The 12979-nt window shown below is 43.4% G+C and overlaps 1 protein-coding gene across 1 annotated transcript; it reads left to right on the top strand.

The window, feature by feature from the left end:
- Positions 1-1657: 1657 nt before the first annotated feature.
- Positions 1658-12065, top strand: CCNA1 (cyclin A1). Its single transcript, XM_057306785.1, has 8 exons — positions 1658-1822; positions 6235-6481; positions 6668-6792; positions 7420-7643; positions 8747-8951; positions 9893-10006; positions 10856-10989; positions 11873-12065. Exons 1-8 carry the CDS (start codon positions 1658-1660, stop codon positions 12063-12065), a joined length of 1407 nt encoding a protein of 468 aa, XP_057162768.1.
- Positions 12066-12979: the final 914 nt, after the last annotated feature.

Here is a 12979-nt window from a genome sequence, read left to right as displayed (position 1 = left end):
GCTTCCGGTTCCAGGGATTTTCCCTTCCCACGTGGCCAGGCCCCCTGCCCAGCCCCCACTTCCGAGTCCCCCTCAACGTCCCAGGCCCCAGTGCTGCCGCCTGTGTTCCTTCCTCTTCCTGGGCCACTATCTCGCTGTTCCTAGACCCGCTTCACGCCGTGCCTGCTGGAACCCGTCCGGGAATACCTCTTGTGGGGACTGCGAGCATCACGTGCGACCCTAAAACCCCCAACCTCTCTCGCCCGGCCGGGCCACATGCACTGGAATCGGGCCGGCCAGGTGCGGCCTCTGGTGCACAAGGATCCAAAATGACCGAAGGCAAGCCGCCACCATGGATTAGGAGGCCCCGGCTCAAACCTGGGCCAACCCGCTGCTTCTCGGCCTCTCTCTGGGAGGAAGTGTAGGTGTGTGAGCCGGGGACCGGGAGCGAGCCGCGCCCTCAGGCGGGCGCGGTCAGGGCGCCGCGGCCTGCGCAGCCCCGAGGGCCCCGCGTCGCTCTCCCGAGCCAAGGTTCTCAGGAGCGGGCCGGGGAAAAGACGTTAGCGGGAGGAGTTAGCGGCTGTTGGGAGAACGGGTTTACGGAAACAGTCCCTTCCAAAACCCCAGACATCGCGGGGTGGGCCACCTTCTTCCCTCCCAGGCCCCGGGCGCCCGCCTGAAGGGGCGCGTGTGCCGACGGCGACGGCTTGCCCCGGCACGCCCGGACTGGGCCGCGCTGCGGGATCCCGGGGCCGCCGCCCGTTGGCCCCTCCCGGGCCTGAACCCCCAGGGGTCGCGGCGCTTCCTCCCGGAGCGTGTCAGGTGAGGAGGTCGTCATGGCGATGCGTCCCCGGGGCGCGCACGCCCGCTGCGGTTGGCATGGAAGCGGCCCCCGCGAGGCCCGGGAGCGCCGCTGATTGGCTGATTCAACAGACGCGGGGGGGTTGAAAGTAATTAGCGCTGAGCGCCTTGGCCGCCGCGGCTAGCAGCCCGGCGCCCCCGCTGGAATCTATTAACACCTTGGTCCCCTCTCGCCCCGCCCCGCCCCCGCCCCGCCCCCTCCGGCGGCCCCTCATTCCCAATCCTCGTGTGCACTTGCTAATTGTTCGAGACTTATATAAAGATATAAGGCTGAGAAGAGCGAGGTCCGCTGTGGGTTCCAAGCAGGTTTTGGGGCCTTCTGTCTGGTGGAAGGAGGGGCGCGGAGGAGAACCCTGCTTGTTATTTGGGAAGGGGACGTACTTTCCCCGCAGTGATGTATCCTGGATCTTTTGTTTGCAGGGAGGTGGGGGGAGCGGTGAGGGTAGGAAGTATAAGATGAGCGTGGCAGTCGGGAAAGACTCGGGCTTGCAGTTTTAGACTCCCAGTTAACGTGGGTCTTAGGATCCTTGGTGGGAGGTTTGTCAGGATTAATCTCTTCCTCCGGCTTCAACCAGGTCTTGGAAGAAAGCTTTGAGAGATTCGAATCACTGTTTTGGTTCAAAGGTGCTTTGATCGCTTGCACCATGGCTCATGCCCTTCCTCGCAGCCCTAATAATACAGAGGTCATATGCCTTCGTGCTCTCTCTCTCCTAGAGACTCACTGCAGGCTTGGAGCCCATGGTGGAAGAGGTTGACTAACCGTTGGCTTGTCTGTTTCTCCTTCCGTGATTAGCTGCATTCTTTGGAGACTGAGGGTATGCATTGCAGCAGCTCCAAGAGGGGAGTCGCCCTAGCTCCAGTGCCTCGAGGTCCTGATGCCTGTCAGATGATAACCAGAGCCCAGCTCGGCCAGGATCTCCCACAGAGAACCGTGCTAGGGGTGCTAACTGAGAATGGGCAGTACAGGAGGACCTGTTGCCAGGTAATGACAGAGCTGCTGTGGAGGCTGGTCGTTGAGGAGGGCTATCATGTCACCGTTGGAGGGGGGTTTCTTTTGGAGATTTACCTATAAATACCCTTGAGTATTCCAGCCTTGGAATCTGGACTATAGGGACACTGGTTTTGTTAAAGACCACTTTGGTCCCTTTTCCTGCTAGAAATAGTGAATAATTTTCTTTATTATTTTTTCCAATAGCAAGGAAATAGGTCTAGGAATTGTCTCAGTTAAGTATATGTAAAGCTATTTAAGTGCTGGGCTAAGAGGAAGTATTAATGTACCAAAATAAACTATGGAACTAGGGTTCCTCCAGATCAGAGTGGTGTTCAGACTGATCTTGACTGTGCCTGAGGCAAACCTGAATAATCTTTGCTGTGTTCATTGGAGATGATGTTAGAATCCAGACTGGATAAGGCTAGACTAAATCACTTCCAAAAGTATGCTTTGAAAGTAGAAATCTCCCCAGGACTGAACAAAGGCAGTTGGGCAAATTGATCATGGGCCATTAGATATTAGTTGCTTATGCTTAACTGATCATAGGTACCTCCCCAAACAGATTGGAAACAAATCAGCCACTTAAAAATGCAAACGAGGGGTTTGGATCCTTAAGAATGAATTTTGGGATAGAAAAAACTTCCCTGAGTCTGTTATTAGACAAGCCTATCATAACGATGCCTTAAGTTTATATTTCACATCTGTAGTGGAATGATGCTGGCAGTAGTATAGTGAAGTAGGTAGGCCAGGAATTCTTACCATTTAATAGGTGAGAAAATTTTAGAGGTTTAGGAAAGGTATATATATATATATAAATACACACACCACACACTGTAGAGGCCAGATTAGAAGCCCTTCATCCACTGACCACCTATGCCTTTTGGTGGCATCTGATTAGTGGGGGAAAAATACCCAAAGTGCTCTGTTCAAAGTTTTGGGAAAAAACTTAAATGAAAGAGGTTTTAACAAACAATATGCTTAGCAATATTTACTTTTTTAAACTGAAAGACTGAAACCTGGTTCTTACAAATCGTCAGTTCTGCCTGTGCTGCCCAGGCTCTCTTGAAATTCATAACGATTAGTTAACCTCTTATGTTGCCTAGCACTACTTCTGCATTTCCTTGCTCTATTCCTCTACAACCTCCTCAGAAATCTGCTTTCTAGATTTCTTTTTAATCTTCCCAAACCTAATCTACCTCCATTCTTACTCTCATAACTTTGTTAACCTATTTTCATAAAAATATAGAAGCAACCAGGAGAGAATTTCCACATGTACCCACATGTCATATACTCTGCCATCCCCATCTTGCTACAGGACTTATGTGTCCCTGCTGTTATGCAAGGTGAACCCCCCCCCCCCCACCTGTGCAGAACACCTTATGCCTTCTTGCCTCTTCAAGGATGTCATTTCCGGCAACTCTCCTTTTTCTCCTCAGTCTTGCGTACTAAGTCAAACTCATAAGCATGCAAATGTATTTTTTTTCCATCTTAAAAACCTTTCAACTACAAAGCTCTTTGCAGTGACTGTCCATTTTATAGCAATAATTCGAGAGTTTACCTGTCCCGGTTGACTGTAAGCTCCATCAGGATGAGGATTGGGATGTCAGGTTCACTACTGTATTCTCAGTGCTTACAACAGTGTCTGGCCAGGGTAGCCTGCAAGTATTTGTTGAATGAATACTCTCTAATTCTTCTCTTGGTCTCAGGCCTTTCCTTACTTGACTGATCCAGCAGCATTTGACACAGTTGATTATTCCTTGAAATAATTTCTTCTCACTCAGCCTGGAGAACACCACTCTCTCCTGGTTGTCCACCAACCTCATTGGACATTCCACCTCAATATCTAAAAGAGTGCTCTAGGGCATGGTATTTGATCTGAATCTGCACTCACTCCCTTAGCAAACTCTCAAGGCTCTCGGCATTAAATATCATCTGTCTGTTGATGACTCATACTTTTATCTCTGGTCTGGACCTCTTAGCTATATTACAGGCACCCATATTCGGCAGCCTACTTAACATCTCCCCTTGGACCTTACAATAGGCATCTCAAATTTGTGCAAAACTGAACACTAACCCTGGCCCCAAACAGCTGTTCCCAAAGTCTTCCTCATCTTAGTAAATGGAATATGCATCCTATTATTCAGCCCAAAAACCTTTGTCATCTTTGACTCTTTTTCTCTCACCCCACATCTGATTTGCTATTGGCTCTATTTTTTAAAATGTCTAGAATCTCTTCACTTCTCAGACTTTACTACTACTATACTAGTTCAAATCGCTATTGTGTCTCACCGTGAATTTGCAAGTTTCATAACTGGTCATCTTACTTGCTCAGTACATATACACAGCCAGGGTGATCATATTAAAACATAAATCGGGGGCGCCTGGGTGGCTCAGTCATTAAGCGTCTGCCTTCAGCTCAGGGCATGATCCTGGTGTTCTGGGATGGAGCCCCACATCAAGCTCCTCCCCTGGGAGCCTGCTTCTCCCTTTCCTACTCCCCTTGCTTGTGTTCCCTCTCTCACGGGCTGTCTCTCTCTCTCTCTGTCAAATAAATAAATAAAAATCTATAAATAAATAAATAAATAAATAAATAAATAAATAAATAAATAAATCGGATCAGACCACTCCTCCATGGCTGCTCCAATGGCTTCCCACCTCTGAGTAATAGACAGGCTTAAATGGTCTATGGTAAAGCCTACCTGATCTGGCTTCTCTTTTCTTTCTGACTTTGTGACCTATACCCCTCTCTTTCTCATTCTGTCCTCTCTGCTCCTTGCTTGTCTCTAAGACACGCTTGAACATCAGGGCATTTACCCATGCCATTCCCTCTGCTCAGAATGCTCTTACCCCCGCATCTGTATGACTTACTCCCTTACCTCATTTCGCATCTTTGCTCACGTCTATCCACTTCATTAAGGCCCTCCCTGGCCATTCTGTTTAAAATGGCAAGGACTTTCTTTTCCTTGTGTTATTCTCCTCCAAAGCACTGAACACACCATCTGACGTAACATGTCTTGTCTTACTTGTCTTCCCCAGCACCCCGAGCTAGAATGTGAACTCCATGAAGGCAACCCTTCTTGAATGTTTTGTTCATGGCTAAATTCTGAGCACCTAGAACAGTGTCTGGTGTATAATAGATGCTCAGTAAATATTTAATGAATATACGTCTCAATCCCTGTACATATATCTTTGAAGTAAAAGTCAAACTTGGTAGTGACTTGGAATCATGGTTCTAGTAACGTGTGATTTTGGTTCTTTATATATTCCCTGTTACTTTTTTTTTTTTTTTCTAGTGTTACCATAAAGAATTTTTTCTTGGGGCGCCTGCGTGGCTCAGTTGGTTAGGAGTCTGCCTTTGGCTCGGGTAATGATCCCAGGGTCCTGGGACTGAGCTCCGCATTGGGCTCCCTGCTCAGCGGGGAGACTGCTTCTCCCCCTCCTCCCTGCTCATGCTCTGGCTCACTCTCTCCCTCTCTCAAATAAATAAATAAAATCTTAAAAAAATTTTTTTTTCTTACTAGACAGAAGTCAAATATTTAACTGGCTAGATAGAAGGGAAAACACATACTAACTTGAAAGTAGCTTCAAAAGTAAACAACAAGATTAATTATTAACAGTCAAATATTACTATAGTAGCCAGACCTAACATTTGCATAAATATAACTCAGACTCATAATCTTTGCCCACCTGCCCTGGTTCAGCTGACCGTCAAGCTGTCTGCCATGACTCACCTTAATGTGCTTATTCACGGAGGGGGTTGCACATAGTTGTTCCCACTGCTAATGCTATAGGAATAAATAGAAGGGAGAAGAGATTGAGAGGTAGATTTCCTCAAGGGTAATTACATTATGTCATACAAGAGATGCTACGGCTTTGTAAGAGCAGTTAGTAGTCTGAGTTTCTAAAACGATCATGTTTCTAAATATCTGGGTATAAAATGGGAATTTTATAAAGGCGCTTACTGACTAAAAGCTATTTAAGGAGGAAGACTATAGGAACTCAGTGACTGTGTGTCAAGAGCTTTGCTGGGTACTTATAAAATCCTGTAAGGCTAGAAGTATGAAAGCCAATTAACAATCTCCCCTCCTCCCCCTGCCATACCTATTTCATTTTGGAGGAAAGCTATGGTTTCTCTTTTTTCTATAATCTTGAGTTCCCTTTGGTAAATATGTGAGAAAGATGACAAATTATAGGTAGCTCTTTTCCCAAATGTCAGATGTAGAGAAAGATAAGGGAGAAGTCATACTTCAGAAGCTTCATTTTCTGAAATTAAATTGCAGACCTAGATGTTTCAATTTAAGCCTGTTCTCATCTTCCCAGCCTGCTGGTTTGAGTCACAGAGGCTTATATCACCTATACAGTCTTTGGGGTGGCCTCTAACAAAAAACTTAACCCTCTTCTAGGGGATCACAACAATCAGATGTTTCTCTGGATCAGAAAATGTCTTCCCTCCAGCCGGAAAGAAGGTGCTCTCTGACTGCATGGTCCAGGTGCCAGCCAAGCAAGGATTTGACATCTACATGGATGAGCCTGATCAGGGGGACAGAGACAGCTGCACAGGGAAAGAGGGGATGGCATTTGAGGATGTGTATGAGGTAGACACCAGCACACTCAAGTCAGACCTTCACTTCCTGCTGGATTTTAACACAGGTAATCTGACTCACCTGTGGCTGACAATACCCTATACCCATAATCGCCTGCAGCATTCAATAGCATGTAACTAGCAGGAGAAAACCATGAAGTAATGACTTATTTTCACAACTGCCTGTGGAGGGTTAGTGGATGGAATGAATTTTTAAATTGAATGTCTTACCTGATAACGTTGAACCCCCGCAGTTTCTCCAATGGTGGTAGATTCATCTCTCCATTCCCAGTCTGAAGATGCATCAGATTTTGGTACAGATGTGATAAACGTGACTGAATATGCTGAAGAAATTCATCAGTACCTTAGAGAAGCTGAAGTGAGTTTTCCCAAATTCTATTTCAAATTCTAGCACTCAAAACACTTAATACTAAGATAGTTATAAACTCTTGGCCAAAACCACTAGTGAATAGCATTCTTATGACATCTAAACATAGGAATATCTATGAAAAATAATAGTTATGGGATGCCTGGGTGGCTCAGTCAGTTGGGCATCCAACTCTTGATTTCGGCTCAGGTCATGATCTCAGGGTCCTGGGATCGAGCCCCGCATCAGGCTCCTCACTCAGCGGGGAATCTGCTGGGGACTCTCTCTTTTGCAATCTCTCTCAAATAAATAAATAAATCTCAAAAAAAAAATAATAGTTGTGAGGAAAGGAGCAATTACTCAGACTATTTCTCCATGACTCAAAGGGTTTATACCTTAAGTATAGGAATAACCCATACTGCTATTTTCTCCTGCCTCCTTTATTTGTTATTTGTTACCTGATTGTATTACAGAACCAGAATTTCGTACTTTCTTCCACATAGTAAAGATGTACTTGGCTCTTGATCAGTTTCTTCCTAACCTTTGCTCACGAGATTCTTTTTTAAATAGCAACTGTACTGTGAAGTGATCTTTCTGATATAGCAACTATTTAAGTAACAGAACTCTTTTCCCAAACAGATAAGACACAGGCCCAAAGCACACTACATGAGGAAGCAACCAGACATCACGGAAGGCATGCGAATGATTCTGGTGGACTGGCTTGTTGAGGTCGGTGAAGAGTATAAGCTTCGAGCAGAGACTCTCTACCTGGCTGTCAACTTCCTGGACAGGTTTCTTTCATGCATGTCTGTTCTGAGAGGGAAACTGCAGCTTGTAGGAACAGCAGCTATTCTTCTAGCTTCGTAAGTGTTCTTTCAGCTTAAATAATGTCAAACTGCAGGCTGTCAAAACACTCGATTTTCTTTCCCATTTATTGAAGAAATGCAGTGCTCAATAATTAAAGCTTATTCATGCCTCCCTTGATAAAATATCATCATTTTTGCAGTATTTACTGAGAAACTGAATCTTAACACATGTTCACTCTTCATTTCAGATGTTTAAGATTTATAGCAACAAGTTCAATATCATGACTGAGACAGCCATCAGCTCAAATTCAAAATCCAATTAACTATTTTGTAGTGTGGTCTTTTGACTGCATTCTAATACAAAAAGATTTTGGTTATGTAAAAGATTTTGGTTATACAAAAGCCATCTTCACGATCTAGGAAATGTCCTGTAATAACACAGTTTATTTGGTTACAGTGAACAGATTATCACTCTGTACAAAAAAGAGCTGGCTTAGGCCTGAAATTCAGTGACCTGTTGGTGGATGGCAGTTTCTTCAGTTCTTCTTATCTCAGACATTCTAGTCATTAATGCCTAGAAACTTGCCAACTACAGAAAGTGGAAACAGAAGCAAAAGCAAAAAAGTTGGTAACAATGAAATTATATCATTATCTTACTCTTGGATCCATAGCATCATTTGCTAATTCAATAGAGATTTCTGAACAAGATCTTTTTATTTGTATTATTTATTTATTTTGAACATGATCTTTCTAAAGATCTAAGATCTAAGGAGTTGTTGTTTTATGATTGTGTTCAATATAACATTCTTTTCCACAAGATGAATGGGGTCAATAGAATTAAGGTGAATTTATCTGTGTGTCTGTCATTCAGAATCTTTCAGCATATCAGAGGCCAAAACCTAACCTAAAATTCAGTTGGAAATTGTTTCTGTTACTACTGCTAGCAGTAAGTACAACATATCCTTATAATACTCATGGTCTTGGTCTGGCACCAAGCTCCTAATATTTTCAAGGCCAGTAGCATTTAGTGATATTTAAGTGGATATGTGGATACGAAGTAAAGAAGTCTGCAAGGGCATGCAAAAGGCTGGTTGTGATAGCACAGGAAGGAGCGCTACACGTTCCAAGCTTTACTTCCAAAAACTCTTTACGTTTCATAGGAAATATGAAGAAATATATCCACCCGAAGTAGACGAGTTTGTCTACATAACTGATGATACTTACACAAAACGCCAACTGCTAAGAATGGAACACTTGCTCCTGAAAGTTCTGGCGTTTGATCTCACAGTGCCAACCACCAACCAGTTTCTCCTTCAGTACTTAAGGAGACAAGGAGTGTGCGTCAGAACTGAGAATCTGGCCAAGGTATGCCACATGACTTCTGGGAACTTGGGAGCCAAGGAGATAAAAAGTAGCCTTTCCCGATCATCCTTCCATTTTTCCTTCCTTTTCAGTTCCTTGTCTTGGGTCCAGAAAAACTTTTTAGCAGTGGAAGAGAGCTAATTTTAGGATCATGATTTCTGGTTATGAGACAATACTATTGCTCATGTTTGGTAGGCATGGGTTGTCTATCACCCAACTTTTAAAAGAAATTTAAGTTTGGAAATTGTTCCCTTGTCAAATACAGACCCCATGCAGGCAACACCTCTTCTTAGTTTACAGAATGGGAACAGAGTAAATGCAGTTTGATTTGGCTCCAGTCTTACTCTAACATATTAAGTAATAAAGCCTTATTTGGTCATCTGGGGTTATAGTACTTTAGTTGAAGGCACCGAAGTATTGGTTTGGAAAACTTGGTGTCCAGCCACTGTGATCTCGTATATCTGGTATGTATATGCTACTCAAAGAGTAATAAAGATGTATGTATAAATTTCCCAGTGTGTTTCTTCTAATCTCACAGGTACTGTTCTAGCCTCTGAACTACGTGCATTTGCCTGACAAATTAATAGTTTCAATGTGGTCATAGTTTTGCCATTGGCCAAAGACTCTAATCCCACTCCAGTGGTCAGAACAATGCTACTTTACGTGACTAGCATACACCTGTACTACTAGTATAAGACAAGAAAAGTAACCTCTCATATATACTGTGCAGGTGGACCAAATCCTTGTATATTACTGCAGCATAAATGTTATTCCGGTTATGGACAGGCATAGCAATTATTAACCCAGTGAATAATTTTGAGCATCTGTTTCTGTCTGCTCAGGATGAACAATAATAAGACAATTTCTTCCCTTGACATTTTTAGGTTGACTTGTAACCTTAGTCAAATTTCTAATTCCACTGGGATTTTCTCTCTTGTGCTTAGTATGTAGCAGAACTGAGTCTACTTGAAGCTGACCCATTCTTGAAATATCTTCCTTCATTGATAGCTGCAGCAGCTTATTGCCTGGCAAACTATACTGTGAACAGGCACTTCTGGGTAAGATTCTAACTACTTCTTCCTAGATGAAATGCCAGGCTCATCTAAGAATCTGTTCAGTAACTCTCAAGGCTTAGAATTGGCGGGCTTCTTATGAGGGGAAGTTAGTTTGACAAGGAACTGGTTGTCTTGCCAGCAGATGACAACACACCACTGACTCTTGCAGGTCAGCCTTTATGGCTTTGACTCAATGGCTTTGAGTAGAGATTGCAGAAAGTCAAGGAGCAGGCCTGGAAACCTCAATGCCCACCTCACGAGAGGAGTGCTTTTGCGGTGCAAGCATAGAACACTTCAGGCAAACGTTGCTGACTTTTGTCCTCTGTGTGTAAAACAACCTGGATCCAGTTAGGATGGTCAGAAGGTTGCGTCAAGTTTTCAGGGAAACAGGGCAGTTAGTGCTGCCTCTTGGTCCAAGAAGCAAGATTGGAAATGGGCCCCTCGATTTGGTTCTGGAGGCTCACTTTTATGCTAAAAGAAGTGGTTTACCTACTTTTATTTTCTAGAGTACTTATTTATTATTCTGCATTCACTTTCATATATAAGGTGTAAATAGGGTGTTTGGGTAAATAGAGGCTCTTTAGGGACCAGTAGAAATCCTGCTCATGAGGGAATCGGTAAAAGTAACCTGCCTCCAAACTGAGCATTATAAATATACAATATGAGCAAATGGAGAACTCCGGCTGTTCTTCCTAATATTTTATTTCTAAAGTCACTGAAGGAGGATTACAGTTTCTTTTGAGATGAATGTGAATACTTCCTAAGTAATTAATTTCCTTTATTTCCAGTTTTTATCTTCAGCTTTCTGATATAAAGTTATATGATGCAGTTTTTTTCTTTTGTCTTGATTAGCCAGAAACCCTTGCTGCATTTACAGGCTATTCATTAAATGAAATTGTGCCTTGCCTGAGTGAGCTACATAAAGCATGCCTTGATATACCCCATCGACCTCAACAAGCAATTAGGGAGAAGTATAAGGCTTCAAAGTAAGTTTGTGAAATTTTCTTATCTAGGCTTACTAATTTAAAGCTTTAATAGGTTATAGTCATGTCAGAACTAAAAATAGAACAAATCGGAAATCTTGTGCTAGGCTTGCATGTTAAATCAGGAGAATCAGTGTAGAGAGGCCTAGATTTATAATTTGTCAGCTTGGAGTACATACAGTCAGAAAGCTTTCTCTCTTTCTGTTGAAACGCCTGGAAAGTTCCATGGCCTAGAATTTTACAAAACTGACGTCCTTTGGGTCTCATTTCAGGTACATGCACGTGTCTCTGATGGAACCACCTGCGGTTCTCCCTCTGCAATAAGTTTCCTATGCAAGCACTTTCAGAACTTCACCTCTGGATCAGCTGAACTCATCTTAACTTTTATAGGTTTCTGCAGGTTGGGTCAACTAGTGTTGCTACAAGATAGATGCCATATTTTTAAAAATGTAAATGTAGTTAGTTCCTCTTAGACTTTAGTAGCCTGTAATATCATCTAACATTTTCTAAAGAATAAACAAACAACTTGCCTTGTGACCATGTGTTAGACTTATTTACTAATTAGGATGGCCCATATGCTCGCCTGGAATTTTAGTGGGGAGCATTATAAATGCCATCTCTATTTCAATAGTTCTCCAAAGTTGGTTTCATAAATCTGGCATGCTATTAGGATTAAGTGTTTTGAGGAATTCAGAGATTTTTCTTGTTTGGTGAGTGGCCCCCCTGAGACTTTTTCCTTCCTATCGCTTTACTCTTCACACAGCTCTCCATAAATTGGCAAAGGAAGGAACTCTAAGCTTAGACTCACTGGTGCAGGGATATAAACAGGCCCTTGGCAGCATAACAGGCATGCTGTGTGTTTGCCACAACATTGCCCCCTCCTCAGGAGGCAGTGGGAGAGGGCAATTCTGGCCAAGACTTTCATGGTAGAAGTGCTGTGTTTGTCCCTTTCGGGCCTTAAAGATTTGAGGGACCTGGCCGGGGACGCTTCCTCTCATTCTCTGCCAGTTAACATGGGCCAACCACCTCCCTGGGAAACATGGCTGTCTCAAACTGCAGTTTGGATCCTGACAAAGTAACAATTTCTTTTACTAGCAATATTCTTGTTTTGGAATGTTTTACTTCAGCTGGAAGGGACCTGAGAAATAGTCCTTCATTATGAATTATTTTGCAAAGGAGGATTTTGCTGCTAACCTGAATCCAAAATGTAACCTTGACTTTAGGTCACAAAACCACTCTACAAAATCACAAAACCAGGACATAGAGGGCTGAACCTATAATTCTTATGTTCTTTGCTGCCAGCGATTTGTACATACTTATTCCCAACCCCCAACACACCCATCCACCAATTGCAAAGACCTGGTCCTCAGCTTTGACTTGCTTGTCTTATTTTGTGTCCCTGAAATACTTTATTAAGAACTAGAATGTAATTGTTGCCTATGGACCTCCCAGCCAGCTTGAGACAGAATAGCAGCCTTCATTGTCTCTTCCCTTTCATCCCACTCTTTTTCTTCCTGGAATCTGGTGTTGAATCACACATGGTTTTTATACTTCATAAGAATGTATCCATAAACATTAATGCTTGCTGTTAAAATTTAATGGTTGTTGACTATCTTGTATATCCTTTGTGGTATGTGTTTTAGGCAGCACTGCATTTCAAGATTATCTGTATTAAGTTGAATCCTCGTTATTTATATTATTGTGGAATGTTAAATGAATATACCCTGATTTATTTGTTCTCTTGATGTTCTCACATCTTTCTCCCTGCCCCTCCCCTTGTACTACTTGCCAGCCAGTGTAGGAAGCTGGTTGGGACAGGGCTGTGGATGTGGGCTGTGGATGTGGGAGTGCCCCACCTGTCTGCCTCTGTGGTTTCTTTGGTCTGTGGCTTCAGGCAGATTCAGGTCTTCCCAAGGAACTCATACATGACCACAAATTTAGGGGCCCTTGATGAAGTGGGCCATGAGAAAGGACGATGGGGAGCAGTATTTGC

Source organism: Ursus arctos, unplaced genomic scaffold, assembly GCF_023065955.2.
Source record: "Ursus arctos isolate Adak ecotype North America unplaced genomic scaffold, UrsArc2.0 scaffold_10, whole genome shotgun sequence".
In the NCBI taxonomy this organism is placed as follows: domain Eukaryota; kingdom Metazoa; phylum Chordata; class Mammalia; order Carnivora; family Ursidae; genus Ursus; species Ursus arctos.
Note: the sequence above shows the minus strand (reverse complement) of the source record. Positions and strands in the feature narration are given on the sequence as shown.